The 14,435-nt window shown below is 47.3% G+C and overlaps 2 protein-coding genes across 2 annotated transcripts in view; one reads left to right on the top strand and one right to left on the bottom strand.

Moving 5' to 3' along the window:
• LOC139405158 (general transcription factor IIE subunit 2-like) overlaps positions 1-13,979 on the bottom strand; it is a 26,453-nt gene extending 12,474 nt beyond the window's left edge. Inside the window, exons 1-2 of the mRNA XM_071147577.1 lie at positions 13,756-13,979; positions 13,020-13,199 (exon numbers count right to left, since the gene is read on the bottom strand). Coding sequence (XP_071003678.1) covers positions 13,020-13,176 — 157 coding nt within the window. The 5' untranslated portion in view covers positions 13,177-13,199; positions 13,756-13,979. The remainder of the gene's footprint in view (positions 1-13,019; positions 13,200-13,755) is intronic.
• On the top strand, positions 2,925-11,051 carry LOC139405163 (small integral membrane protein 18-like). Its single transcript, XM_071147581.1, has 3 exons — positions 2,925-3,069; positions 10,252-10,471; positions 10,805-11,051. The coding sequence occupies exons 2-3, from the start codon at positions 10,262-10,264 to the stop codon at positions 10,901-10,903; spliced, it is 309 nt and encodes a 102-aa protein (XP_071003682.1). The 5' UTR covers positions 2,925-3,069; positions 10,252-10,261; the 3' UTR covers positions 10,904-11,051.
• Positions 13,980-14,435: the final 456 nt, after the last annotated feature.

Below are 14,435 nucleotides of genomic sequence, written 5' to 3'. Positions count from 1 at the left end.
AGGGGTTATCAGGGCACTAGCTAGGGGTTATCAGGGCACTAGCTAGGGGGTATCAGGGCACTAGCTAGGGGGTATCAGGGCACTAGCTAGGGGGTATCAGGGCACTAGCTAGGGGGTTATCAGGGCACTAGATAGGGGGTATAAGGGCACTAGCTAGGGGGTATCAGGGCACTAGCTAGGGGTTATCAGGGCACTAGCTAGGGGGTATCAGGGCACTAGCTAGGGGTTATCAGGGCACTAGCTAGGGGTTATCAGGGCACTAGCTAGGGGGTATCAGGGCACTAGCTAGGGGTTATCAGGGCACTAGCTAGGGGGTATCAGGGCACTAGCTAGGGGGTATCATGGCACTAGCTAGGGGGTATCAGGGCACTAGCTAGGGGGTATCAGGGCACTAGCTAGGGGGTATCAGGGCACTAGCTAGGGGGTATCAGGGCACTAGCTAGGGGTTATCAGGGCACTAGCTAGGGGGTATCAGGGCACTAGCTAGGGGGTATCAGGGCACTAGCTAGGGGGTATCAGGGCACTAGCTAGGGGGTATCATGGCACTAGCTAGGGGGTATCAGGGCACTAGCTAGGGGGTATCAGGGCACTAGCTAGGGGGTATCAGGGCACTAGCTAGGGGGTATCAGGGCACTAGCTAGGGGGTATCAGGGCACTAGCTAGGGGTTATCAGGGCACTAGCTAGGGGGTATCAGGGCACTAGCTAGGGGGTATCAGGGCACTAGCTAGGGGGTATCTGGGCACTAGCTAGGGGGTATCAGGGCACTAGCTAGGGGTTATCAGGGCACTAGCTAGGGGGTATCAGGGCACTAGCTAGGGGGTATCAGGGCACTAGCTAGGGGGTATCAGGGCACTAGCTAGGGGTTATCAGGGCACTAGCTAGGGGTTATCAGGGCACTAGCTAGGGGGTTATCAGGGCACTAGCTAGGGGGTTATCAGGGCACTAGATAGGGGGTTATCAGGGCACTAGCTAGGGGTTATCAGGGCACTAGCTAGGGGTTATCAGGGCACTAGCTAGGGGTTATCAGGGCACTAGCTAGGGGTTATCAGGGCACTAGCTAGGGGGTATCAGGGCACTAGCTAGGGGGTATCAGGGCACTAGCTAGGGGTTATCAGGGCACTAGCTAGGGGTTATCAGGGCACTAGCTAGGGGGTATCAGGGCACTAGCTAGGGGGTATCAGGGCACTAGCTAGGGGGTATCAGGGCACTAGCTAGGGGGTTATCAGGGCACTAGATAGGGGGTATAAGGGCACTAGCTAGGGGGTATCAGGGCACTAGCTAGGGGTTATCAGGGCACTAGCTAGGGGGTATCAGGGCACTAGCTAGGGGTTATCAGGGCACTAGCTAGGGGTTATCAGGGCACTAGCTAGGGGGTATCAGGGCACTAGCTAGGGGTTATCAGGGCACTAGCTAGGGGTTATCAGGGCACTAGCTAGGGGTTATCAGGGCACTAGCTAGGGGGTATCAGGGCACTAGCTAGGGGTTATCAGGGCACTAGCTAGGGGTTATCAGGGCACTAGCTAGGGGTTATCAGGGCACTAGCTAGGGGTTATCAGGGCACTAGCTAGGGGTTATCAGGGCACTAGCTAGGGGTTATCAGGGCACTAGCTAGGGGTTATCAGGGCACTAGCTAGGGGTTATCAGGGCACTAGCTAGGGGTTATCAGGGCACTAGCTAGGGGTTATCAGGGCACTAGCTAGGGGTTATCAGGGCACTAGCTAGGGGGTATCAGGGCACTAGCTAGGGGGTATCAGGGCACTAGCTAGGGGTTATCAGGGCACTAGCTAGGGGTTATCAGGGCACTAGCTAGGGGGTATCAGGGCACTAGCTAGGGGGTATCAGGGCACTAGCTAGGGGGTATCAGGGCACTAGCTAGGGGGTTATCAGGGCACTAGATAGGGGGTATAAGGGCACTAGCTAGGGGGTATCAGGGCACTAGCTAGGGGGTATCAGGGCACTAGCTAGGGGGTTATCAGGGCACTAGATAGGGGGTATAAGGGCACTAGATAGGGGGTATAAGGGCACTAGCTAGGGGGTATAAGGGCACTAGCTAGGGGGTATCAGGGCACTAGCTAGGGGGTATCAGGGCACTAGCTAGGGGGTATCAGGGCACTAGCTAGGGGGTATCAGGGCACTAGCTAGGGGGTATCAGGGCACTAGCTAGGGGGTATCTGGGCACTAGCTAGGGGGTATCTGGGCACTAGCTAGGGGGTATCAGGGCACTAGCTAGGGGGTATCTGGGCACTAGCTAGGGGGTATCTGGGCACTAGCTAGGGGGTATCAGGGCACTAGCTAGGGGGTATCAGGGCACTAGCTAGGGGGTATCTGGGCACTAGCTAGGGGGTATCAGGGCACTAGCTAGGGGGTATCTGGGCACTAGCTAGGGGGTATCTGGGCACTAGCTAGGGGGTATCAGGGCACTAGCTAGGGGGTATCAGGGCACTAGCTAGGGGGTATCAGGGCACTAGCTAGGGGGTATCATGGCACTAGCTAGGGGGTATCATGGCACTAGCTAGGGGGTATCATGGCACTAGCTAGGGGGTATCATGGGACTATCTAGGGGGTATCATGACACTATCTAGGGGGTATCATGACACTAGCTAGGGGGTATAAGGGCACTAGCTAGGGTTCCGTTTCAGGCCCTACTCTAGTGGCTCTGCGTCTGTGGCTTCAGCTGTGAGATCCTGTTTCTGGAGACCAGCCAATCAGAGCGGCCTGTTGTTGTGACTCACTAAATGATTCATCACGTGGGCGGGAGCTGCTGCTGGGTGCTAATGAGAAGGCGGGGCATTCATTTCATCTGAGAAGATTTGGCAAATAGAGAGGGGAGAAACGAGGGTGAGCTTAGCCATTGGTAGAGTGGTAAGGTCTGAGCACAGGCTGTGCCTTGTGTGGGGAAGACGAGCAGAACTGCAAGGAGTGGCAGGGAGGAGAGAGAGACACAGAGAGAGCGAGAGAGAGAGCGAGAGAGAGAGGAAGAGAGAGAGACAGAGTGGGGGAAGGGAGAGCGAGAGCATCTTTTGCCTAAATCCTTTACAAGCATCCACCCCACAGTAGAAGCTACACAGGTGAGTCTGCATATTTCTCTGGCACAACGACGGTTAGTGTGTGTGTGTGTGTGTAGTGTGTGTGTGTGGACACACTGGCAGATCTGCAGTCTGTTTGCATGCTTGCCTGCTACAGCCATGTATCAGGGCAAGGCACTTGTCTGTGTGTGTGTGTAGTGTGTGTGTGTGTGTGTGTGTGTGTGTGTGTGTGTAGTGTGTGTGTAGTGTGTAGTGTGTGTGTAGTGTGTGTGTGTGTGTGTGTGTGTGTGTGTAGTGTGTGTGTGCAGTGTGTGTAGTGTGTGTGTGTAGTGTGTGTGTGTGTGTAGTGTGTGTAGGGTGTGTGTGTGTAGTGTGTGTAGTGTGTGTGTAGTGTGTGTGTGTAGTGTGTAGTGTGTGTGTGTGTGTAGTGTGTGTGTGTGTGTGTAGTGTGTGTGTGTAGTGTGTGTGTCTACTAGCCTAATCCATCCTATGAAGCCTACATTGTATCTGTGATTGCTTTCATAAGAGGAGGGTTTACCTTCCATCCCTACAGCATTCTGGGTAATAGCACTACATTATAAACGGTAAAAGATTTATCAACACCAGAGGACAGACAGACGGGAGCCCAGCCTATGGGTTACGCTGTGAGCAGACAGACAGACGGGAGCCCAGCCTATGGGTTACGCTGTGAGCAGACAGACAGACGGGAGCCCAGCCTATGGGTTACACTGTGAGCAGACAGACAGACGGGAGCCCAGTCTATGGGTTACACTGTGAGCAGACAGACGGGAGCCCAGCCTATGGGTTACACTGTGAGCAGACAGACAGACGGGAGCCCAGCCTATGGGTTACGCTGTGAGCAGACAGACAGACGGGAGCCCAGCCTATGGGTTACGCTGTGAGCAGACAGACAGACGGGAGCCCAGCCTATGGGTTACGCTGTGAGCAGACAGACAGACGGGAGCCCAGCCTATGGGTTACGCTGTGAGCAGACAGACAGACGGGAGCCCAGCCTATGGGTTACGCTGTGAGCAGACAAACGGGAGCCCAGCCTATGGGTTACACTGTGAGCAGACAGACAGGAGCCCAGTGTATGGGTTACGCTGTGAGCAGACAGACAGACGGGAGCCCAGCCTATGGGTTACGGTGTGAGCAGACAGACAGACGGGAGCCCAGCCTATGGGTTACGCTGTGAGCAGACAGACAGACGGGAGCCCAGCCTATGGGTTACGCTGTGAGCAGACAGACAGACGGGAGCCCAGCCTATGGGTTACGCTGTGAGCAGACAGACAGACAGGAGCCCAGCCTATGGGTTACACTGTGAGCAGACAGACAGACGGGAGCCCAGCCTATGGGTTACGCTGTGAGCAGACAGACGGGAGCCCAGCCTATGGGTTACGCTGTGAGCAGACAGACGGGAGCCCAGCCTAGGGGTTACGCTGTGAGCAGACAGACGGGAGCCCAGCCTATGGGTTACGCTGTGAGCAGACAGACAGACGGGAGCCCAGCCTATGGGTTACGCTGTGAGCAGACAGACAGACAGGAGCCCAGCCTATGGGTTATGCTGTGAGCAGACAGACAGACAGGAGCCCAGCCTATGGGTTACGCTGTGAGCAGACAGACGGTATGAGTGTTTATATAACAGACTAAAGGATGAGTGTTAATATAGACTGTCAGAGTAAAGGATGAGTGTTTATATAACAGACTGTCAGAGTAAAGGATGAGTGTTTATATAACAGACTGTCAGAGTAAAGGATGAGATCTTTTATAACAGACTGTCAGAGTAAAGGATGAGTGTTAATATAGACTGTCAGAGTAAAGGATGAGTGTTAATATAGACTGTCAGAGTAAAGGATGAGTGTTTTTGTAACAGACTGCCAGACTAAAGGATGAGTGTTTTTGTAACAAACTGTCAGACTAAAGGATGAGTGTTTTTGTAACAGACTGTCAGACTAAAGGATGAGTGTTTGTATAACAGACTGTCAGACTAAAGGATGAGTTTTTGTAACAGACAGTCAGAGTAAAGGATGAGTGTTTATATAGACTGTCAGACTAAAGGATGAGTGTTTGTATAACAGACTGCCAGACTAAGGATGAGTGTTTTTGTAGCAGACTGTCAGACTAAAGGATGAGTGTCTATATAACATACTGTCAGACTAAAGGATGAGTGTTAATATAGACTGTCAGACTAAAGGATGAGTGTTTTTGTAGCAGAACAGAGAGAGACTAGACTGCTAGAGGATGGTTCCTGGGTCAAACTACACAGGGAATAGGGTGCCAAGCAGGCAGTAAGGTTGTTGTGATTCAGACTGGCATAGAGATGACTAGGCTTCTTCTCCTGCAAGGATTTCAATAAGGACACACACAAACTCTATAAAGGGTTTAATTAGGGTGGATTTGGCTGTATTCACCCCCTCCAGACTGGATGGGACTAGACATTAGGGAGGGGGGTGGGGCAGTGGGAGCCCCTGCAGACAGACACAGCAGGAGATACCGCTCTGCCTCAGTCTGTCTGGGGTCCTACACCACTTCAGGGAGAACACACAGAAGGGGGAGGGGGCTTGAGAGGGAGGAGAGGAGGGGGTAGGGGTGGAGAGGGAGGGAGGAGAGAGAGGAGGGGGTAGGGGTGTAAAAGGAGAGAGGGAGGAGAGGAGGGGGTAGGGGTGGAGAGGGAGGGAGGGAGGAGAGGAGGGGGTAGGGGTGGAGAGGGAGGGAGGAGAGAGAGGAGGGGGTAGGGGTGGAGAGGGAGGGAGGAGAGGGTAATGTAGGGAGGAACAGAGAGAGGTGTAGTGCTGGGGTACTAGGCTATGGTAGTGTGGTGTGGGTAGAGGAGGAGAGGGTAACGATAGGGAGGAACAGAGAGGGGTGTAGTACTGGGGTACTAGGCTATGGTAGTGTGGTGTGGGTAGAGGAGGAGAGGGTAACGGTAGGGAGGAACAGAGAGGGGTGTAGTGCTGGGGTACTAGGCTATGGTAGTGTGGGTAGAGGAAGAATCGGTCTACATTCATAATAGATAAAGAATGATATCCCTCTGTTCCTTCACTTCTCTCTCTCCATCAACATCAGCCAACAGAACCTCCAATAACCCAATTAGACGACACTTTCACACAGGAAGTATTACAGTATTTTCCCCAGAGAGAGAGACCTTCAGTTACCATGACAGTGTTACTAATGTGGACTATCAATATCCTCTACAACATAGCAACATGAAAACAGTTGAAGGCCTATTGGCTACTTCACATAGCAACATGAAAACAGTTGAAGGCCTATTGACTACTTCACATAGCAACATGAAAACAGTTGAAGGCCTATTGGCTACTTCACATAGCAACATGAAAACAGTCTGATTAAAGTTGAAGGCCTATTGGCTACTTCCATAGCAACATGAAAACAGTCTGATTAAAGTTGAAGGCCTATTGGCTACTTCCATAGCAACATGAAAACAGTTGAAGGCCTATTGGCTACTTCCATAGCAACATGAAAACAGTTGAAGGCCTATTGACTACTTCACATAGCAACATGAAAACAGTTGAAGGCCTATTGGCTACTTCACATAGCAACATGAAAACAGTCTGATTAAAGTTGAAGGCCTATTGGCTACTTCCATAGCAACATGAAAACAGTCTGATTAAAGTTGAAGGCCTATTGGCTACTTCACATAGCAACATGAAAACAGTCTGATTAAAGTTGAAGGCCTATTGGCTAGTTCCATAGCAACATGAAAACAGTCTGATTAAAGTTGAAGGCCTATTGGCTACTTCCATAGCAACATTAAAACAGTTGAAGGCCTATTGACTACTTCCATAGCAACATGAAAACAGTTGAAGGCCTATTGGCTACTTCCATAGCAACATTAAAACAGTCTGATTAAAGTTTAAGGCCTATTGGCTACTTCCATAGCAACATGAAAACAGTTGAAGGCCTATTGACTACTTCACATAGCAACATGAAAACAGTTGAAGGCCTATTGGCTACTTCACATAGCAACATGAAAACAGTCTGATTAAAGTTGAAGGCCTATTGGCTACTTCACATAGCAACATGAAAACAGTTGAAGGCCTATTGGCTACTTCACATAGCAACATGAAAACAGTCTGATTAAAGTTGAAGGCCTATTGGCTAGTTCCATAGCAACATGAAAACAGTCTGATTAAAGTTGAAGGCCTATTGGCTACTTCCATAGCAACATTAAAACAGTTGAAGGCCTATTGACTACTTCCATAGCAACATGAAAACAGTTGAAGGCCTATTGGCTACTTCCATAGCAACATTAAAACAGTCTGATTAAAGTTTAAGGCCTATTGGCTACTTCCATAGCAACATTAAAACAGTTGAAGGCCTATTGGCTACTTCCATAGCAACATGAAAACAGTCTGATTAAAGTTGAAGGCCTATTGGCTACTTCCATAGCAACATGAAAACAGTTGAAGGCCTATTGGCTACTTCCATAGCAACATGAAAACAGTTGAAGGCCTATTGGCTACTTCCATAGCAACATGAAAACAGTTGAAGGACTATTGGCTACTTCCATAGCAACATGAAAACAGTTGAAGGCCTATTGGCTACTTCCATAGCAACATGAAAACAGTTGAAGGCCTATTGGCTACTTCACATAGCAACATGAAAACAGTCTGATTAAAGTTGAAGGCCTATTGGCTACTTCCATAGCAACATGAAAACAGTTGAAGGCCTATTGGCTACTTCCATAGCAACATGAAAACAGTTGAAGGCCTATTGGCTACTTCCATAGCAACATTAAAACAGTTGAAGGCCTATTGGCTACTTCCATAGCAACATGAAAACAGTTGAAGGCCTATTGGCTACTTCACATCTCATTAGATGACAACAGCTAATGGGGATCCTAATAAACACATGATCCCATTGACTTCATCAGAGACCGAGCCATTGTGTTCAGGGTAACTAGACTAACCGTCAGGAGATGGCTGTGGTCTGCTAACACTATGCAACATAGAACTGTATATAATAGACATGTTGTCTGCTGTCCTCTAATGACAGGCCTGTATCAGGTTACACTAACAACACTATGTAACATAGAATTGTATATAATATACATGCTGTCCTCTGACTAATGACAGGCCTGTATCAGGTTACACTAACAACACTATGTAACATAGAACTGTATATAATAGACATGCTGTCCTCTGACAGGCCTGTATCAGTTTACACTAACACCACTATGTAACATAGAACTGTATATAATAGACATGCTGTCTGCTGTCCTCTGACTAATGACCTGCCTGTATCAGGTTACACTAACAACACTATGTAACACAGAACTCTATATAATAGACATGCTGTCCTCTGACTAATGACAGGCCTGTATCAGGTTACACTAACAACACTATGTAACATAGAACTGTATATAATAGACATGCTGTGACAGGCCTGTATCAGGTTACACTAACAACACTATGTAACATAGAACTGTATATAATAGACATGCTGTCCTCTGACAGGCCTGTATCAGTTTACACTAACAACACTATGTAACATAGAACTGTATATAATAGACATGCTGTCCTCTGACTAATGACAGGCCTGTATCAGGTTACACTAACAACACTATGTAACATAGAACTGTATATAATAGACATGCTGTCCTCTGACTAATGACAGGCCTGTATCAGGTTACACTAACAACACTACGTAACATACTGTGAGTCAGTCATCAGTCAACAGTCATCAGTAAAGCTACTCAGAGCAGATGATGACAGTGGGCTCAAACACAGGAGAGGAGAGGTGGAATGACTCACTGCTAAACACACACACACACACACACACACACACATCTGATAACAATAGCCTAGTCGGTCACACACATCTGATAACAATAGCCTAGTCGGTCACACACATATTTAACGAGCAAAAGGTGGAATGCGGAACAGAACAGTGAAACTCATCGCACACATTCTATCTGAACTAGAGAAGGTTCAGACAGACAGACAGACAGACAGACAGACAGACAGACAGACAGACAGACAGACAGACAGACAACTAATCAAACCAGGTTACACTCTAACAATGTTTCAGGGTAGGAGGTTAGACACTAACAGTGTTTCAGGGTAGGAGGTTAGACACTAACAGTGTTTCAGGGTTGGAGGTTAGACACTAACAGTGTTTCAGGGTTGGAGGTTAGATACTAACAGTGTTTCAGGGTTGGAGGTTAGACACTAACAGTGTTTCAGGGTAGGAGGTTAGACACTAACAGTGTTTCAGGGTAGGAGGTTAGACACTAACAGTGTTTCAGGGTAGGAGGTTAGACACTAACAGTGTTTCAGGGTAGGAGGTTAGACACTAACAGTGTTTCAGGGTAGGAGGTTAGACACTAACAGTGTTTCAGGGTAGGAGGTTAGACACTAACAGTGTTTCAGGGTAGGAGGTTAGACACTAACAGTGTTTCAGGGTAGGAGGTTAGACACTAACAGTGTTTCAGGGTAGGAGGTTAGACACTAACAGTGTTGCAGGGTTGGAGGTTAGACACTAACAGTGTTTCAGGGTAGGAGGTTAGACACTAACAGTGTTTCAGGGTTGGAGGTTAGACACTAACAGTGTTTCAGGGTTGGAGGTTAGACACTAACAGTGTTCAGTCTCTCTCTGGTTCACTCAACCAAACTGGGTCAGTCAGCACAGTCGCTCTCACTGCTCCTGGCGTGTGTGTGTGTGTGTGTAAGCAGGAAGGCGCTATGCACCCCAGGAGGTTGTGTCCTGATGGAGTAAGTGTTTACTGTGTTTAGAGGTTCTGTCTCTCTCTCCCTCCAGGTCACAGTACCAGAACTCTGTGTTTTGAGGTTCTGTCCCCCTCTCCCTCCAGGTCACAGTACCAGAACTCTGTGTATAGAGGTTCTGTCTCCCTCCAGGTCACAGTACCAGAACTCTGTGTATAGAGGTTCTGTCTCCCTCCAGGTCACAGTACCAGAACTCTGTGTATAGAGGTTATGTCTCTCTCCCTCCAGGTCACAGTACCAGAACTCTGTGTATAGAGGTTATGTCTCTCTCCCTCCAGGTCACAGTACCAGAACTCTGTGTATAGAGGTTCTGTCTCCCTCCAGGTCACAGTACCAGAACTCTGAGTTGAGGCTCTATAAAGGCTGTCTTTATAGACTGCGGGTCTGAAGGACAGAAGAACATCCTGAACACCAGCAGCCATCTCAAACCTCTGCAGGCACAAACCAACCATGACTTCCTCTATCATTTCTCTCCCAGGTGAAACAACATGGACCGTCTCAACACCACCTCTCTCCCGTGGCTCCCTGACGCCGCCCCGCTGTCCCAGGTCTCCCTGCAGGTTCAGGAGGTGTACCCGTTCCACGACGGCTGGAACATAGCGTGCTTCGTCATCCTCCTCCTCTTCATCATCACAGTAGTCTCCCTGGCAGCTCTGGCCTTCCTCTACGAGCTGCTGGACTGTGGCTGCTGTGTCAAGGTGAGACCAGGCCTGTTACTATACTGTAGCTGTGTCAAGGTGAGACTAGGCCTGTTACTATACTGTAGCTGTGTCAAGGTGAGACCAGGCCTGTTACTATACTGTTCAATCAGCTGTTCCAGGGTTAGACCAGGCCTGTTACTATACTGTAGCTGTTCCAGGGTTAGACCAGGCCTGTTACTATACTGTAGCTGTTCCAGGGTTAGACCAGGCCTGTTACTATACTGTAGCTGTTCCAGGGTTACCTGGATCTAACCTAAACCCATTGTAATTACTTGGATCTAACCTAAACCCATTGTAATAACCTAAGCTATGGTTTTCCTTCTCATGCAGGGGAAGACCCATCGTGACCTGATGGAGGAGGAAGGTCCCTTCCAGAACATGGTGGAGAAGATCCACAGTCCCACGGGGTCACAAACCGAGGTGGTGTAAAGGGGGTTAAAGGGGTCGTTGCCACAGTGACCAGGGCCAAGCAGGAAGTTAAGTCATGACTGTTGACCCTGAATCTGACCCGAGACTGACTGTGCTGTGTGCTCACAGTTTGAGAACAGTGAGACTGCACCTTCGTATGTGTGTGTGTGTGTGTGTGTCCCTGCTCCCGTGTGTGTGTGTGTGTGTGTGTGTGTGTGTGTTCTAATCGAAGCACGTCAGCAGGGAAGGCAGGAGAGAAGAAGAGCTCTCCTTTGCCAAGTCCAGGGGGTTTAACAAGTCTATTATTCGACAGCTGTTGAGCATCTTCATCCATCACCACATTGTACAAGTACAAGACATACCATTCGAGAACAGCTAAAGACACAGAGGAGATCCACAATGATAGCCAACCCTCTAGGACCCTACAGAGCAAGGAAGTCACCCAAAGTCAACGACCAAGATGACCAAGATGATCAAGACGACCAAGATGACCAAGATGATCAAGATGACCAAGATGACCAATATTACCAAAAATTAAATTAACTGTCGTAATGTTTCCAGATTTCTATGAAAGTTTTCCTTCCCCCCCAAAAATAGTAATTATGTTAAAAAGCAGCTTTTGTGTGTTGGAATGGTGTGGGCGTGTACTGGTTATTAAAAATATTAATGTAGCAGACCGCTGATTGGACCATCTCATCCTGCTCAGGATGATGACCTCATCCTTTATGAGGAAATAACAAGCATTTTTTAAATGGTCTGTTTGAGATCCAAGTGGGAGGTGGGGGTTTTTGTAGTGTTTTTTTCCCTCCAATTTATGATTTGACCACAAATACGAGTATGGGATTAATAAAAAACATTATGAGTTAATTAAACTAACTTTTAAAGTTAATATTCTGTTATCCCTGGACAGTTACTTTAAAATGTCACCAAAAGATCCAGCTACCACACAAGTCGTCCCACATTTTAATGTAATTTACAGATGGTTTTTATTCCCTAATGCTTCGACTGCCATTGTAGGTGAAGTCCTCATCCATTTGACAAAAACTGTTCACAACTTGCTGTGTCGTAATGATGTAATCAACATGTTGCCTGTGATGATGTCACCGCTCACCAACATATTATACACCCACAGCCAAGTGGCCATGATACTACTCTCTCTTGGATGGGGGTGGGGGGGGGGGCACCTGTACACATATTTAAACCACAGCCAAGTGGCCATGATACTACTCTCTCTTGGATGGGGGTGGGGGGGGGGCACCTGTACACACACCGATGTAAATAAAATAACCTACTTGCATTGAGCACAAGGTATCATTTCACTTGCCTAAAATGATGATGATGATGACGATGATGATGACGATGATGATGATGATGATGATGAATAAACAATTATCACGTAAGAAAAACAAACTGTGTGGTCTCATTTCAAAAGTACTGACAGATGTTGAAATTAAGCTTATTCAAAAAAATGTACAACGAGTGTTTGTGGTCAACGAAAAAACCCCAAAATAAGCCACTTAAAACATGTTTGTAGAAAATAACACTTTCATTGTGGAATGTAGAAGCAAGCAGGTACCCAGGCTACAGATGTGACACACAATCAGCAGTATAATAGATTTCAAGACTAGGGTCGTATTCATCGGGGCACACCGTAGCAAAAAAATATTTTACAGCAAAGTTTAGGTAATCCCTCCCTGTTTCAGTCAGATTTGTTCCATTTGGTGCCGAATGAACATGACCCAAATATAAAGGATGTGTACTCACTAGTAGGAACCAGATGGATGCAAAAAGGCTGAAATGGGGGAGGAAGGGACACACCTAAATCTGTCCAATAAGAGGTGCTTGTTTTCATTTGTTGCAAAACCTTTTACTACATTTTACACTAATGAATTACACCCCAGGTTGTAGAGCCCTTCTGGGGTGTATTCATTCTTGCAGCGAAAACAGTTTACCGTTTAAGAACTAAATGGAAGCAAACCGGGCAAACGAAACAGGGAGGGACCTGTCTTAATTTGTCCAATTTAAAACTATTTTTCCTTTGAAAAATGTTTTCTATTTGGAGTAAATGGAAACCTTTTCGCAACAGACTAAACGTTTTGCAACAGGATCGGTGTAATGAATACACCCCTGGTCTTACCTGCGCCATGTTTGGACCCAGAGGCCTCCTTGTCAGCTTTGGACTTCTTCTTCTTGGAACCGCCTGACTCGGAGGCTGCAGGTCTCTTCTCAACCGTGGGCTGAGAGAGAGCCCTCTTCTTAAAGAGCTCCCGCTCTCTCAACAAGGCTGGGTCCATCCTGACACAACGTTAGACGCTAGCTACAGAAAGACAACACAATGTTAGGGTTGGGTCCATCCTGATACAACATTACAACGTTAGACGCTAGCTACCTCAAGGCAACACAATGTTAGGGTTGGGTCCAACCTCTAAGTCAACATATAGCGGCATTATTAGCTCCTCAAAGACATGCACAACGTTGTTACACTTCTCAGTATATATATACGGGCTGAACAACCTAATTATGTATTTAAGTCAATGGTTTAGATCTAGTTTGGGTGTTCACATACCATATAGCTTTTTATGATGTTCACACATTTCACATACCGTTAGCTAGCTAGGTTTACGTAGCTAATAATGGTATCACACTTGTCAAGTTGCTACTCTGATACCTAACTAGAAAGTTGTCTGACACTTTCTGCCAGTACATCTAAGTGACATCACATCTTATGAGTGACAAAAAAAATAACTGAAAGATGTATATTAGCTTCCTAGTTGCTATAAAAAAAATAAAAGCTAGTAACCTAGCTAGTTAGACAGGTTTTTGGGTTTGCTAGCATTTAAGCTAATTTAGCTAACTTGATTATTTCTGGTTACCTTTTTTTCTTCAAAATGTCTAATCCCCTCTTTTGGATGAACAAATATTTAAACATTTACTAGAAACACACGTTCATTAATCGCTCTGTTGGAACACTTATGCGATAGCTATTTTGGGGGCTTTTGTTTCTTTAATATCAAGCTAGCTTCTTGTCATCGTGCATTCTCCGACTTCCGCTCTGAGTTTCGACTTCCGCTCTGAGTTCGATTGATCGGTAATCGACAGCTAATCCTTGATTGTGTTGGTGCGTTCCATCCGGTCGAGCGGAGATACGAAAAGCAAGATTGCCATGTCAGCGGGTTACCAGAAATGTAGCTACTTTGAGTACGATGTCGCGGGTTGAAATGTTTTGGTCGCGGGTTTTTGGGCTACTTCTATTTTACACATCCGCCGCAATGGCATTTCTCTTGAAGAAAAAAAAAAAATATATATATATATATATATGTATTTCACTGTGACCTGCCGCTGCTGACTATCAAGCAGTGAGGCAGGCTGTTGCTGAATGAGTGGTGGGGAGGTCTGTCTGTGTGTGTGTGTGTGTGTGTGTCGAGAGAGCGCTGCAGCAGCCAGCTGAGTCACGTGAGTGAATGAGCCATAGCAGCATGCGCGCGCACGTTGTGATAACTTCACACATATTTCTAACAAATTTTTCAATAAAACATATCAAAGTACCCGCTAT

This window comes from Oncorhynchus clarkii, unplaced genomic scaffold (genome assembly GCF_045791955.1).
Source record: "Oncorhynchus clarkii lewisi isolate Uvic-CL-2024 unplaced genomic scaffold, UVic_Ocla_1.0 unplaced_contig_2530_pilon_pilon, whole genome shotgun sequence".
NCBI classification, from domain to species: domain Eukaryota; kingdom Metazoa; phylum Chordata; class Actinopteri; order Salmoniformes; family Salmonidae; genus Oncorhynchus; species Oncorhynchus clarkii.
The sequence above is the reverse complement of the archived record's forward strand: the minus strand, read 5'-3'. Positions and strand labels throughout refer to the sequence as shown.

Coding starts and splice junctions, on each gene's coding strand:
- LOC139405163 (XM_071147581.1), top strand. CDS start 10,262: ATGGACCGTCTCAACACCACCTCTCTCCCGTGGCTCCCTGACGCCGCC. Junction 10,472..10,804: donor ACTGTGGCTGCTGTGTCAAG/GTGAGACCAGGC, acceptor CTTCTCATGCAG/GGGAAGACCCATCGTGACCT.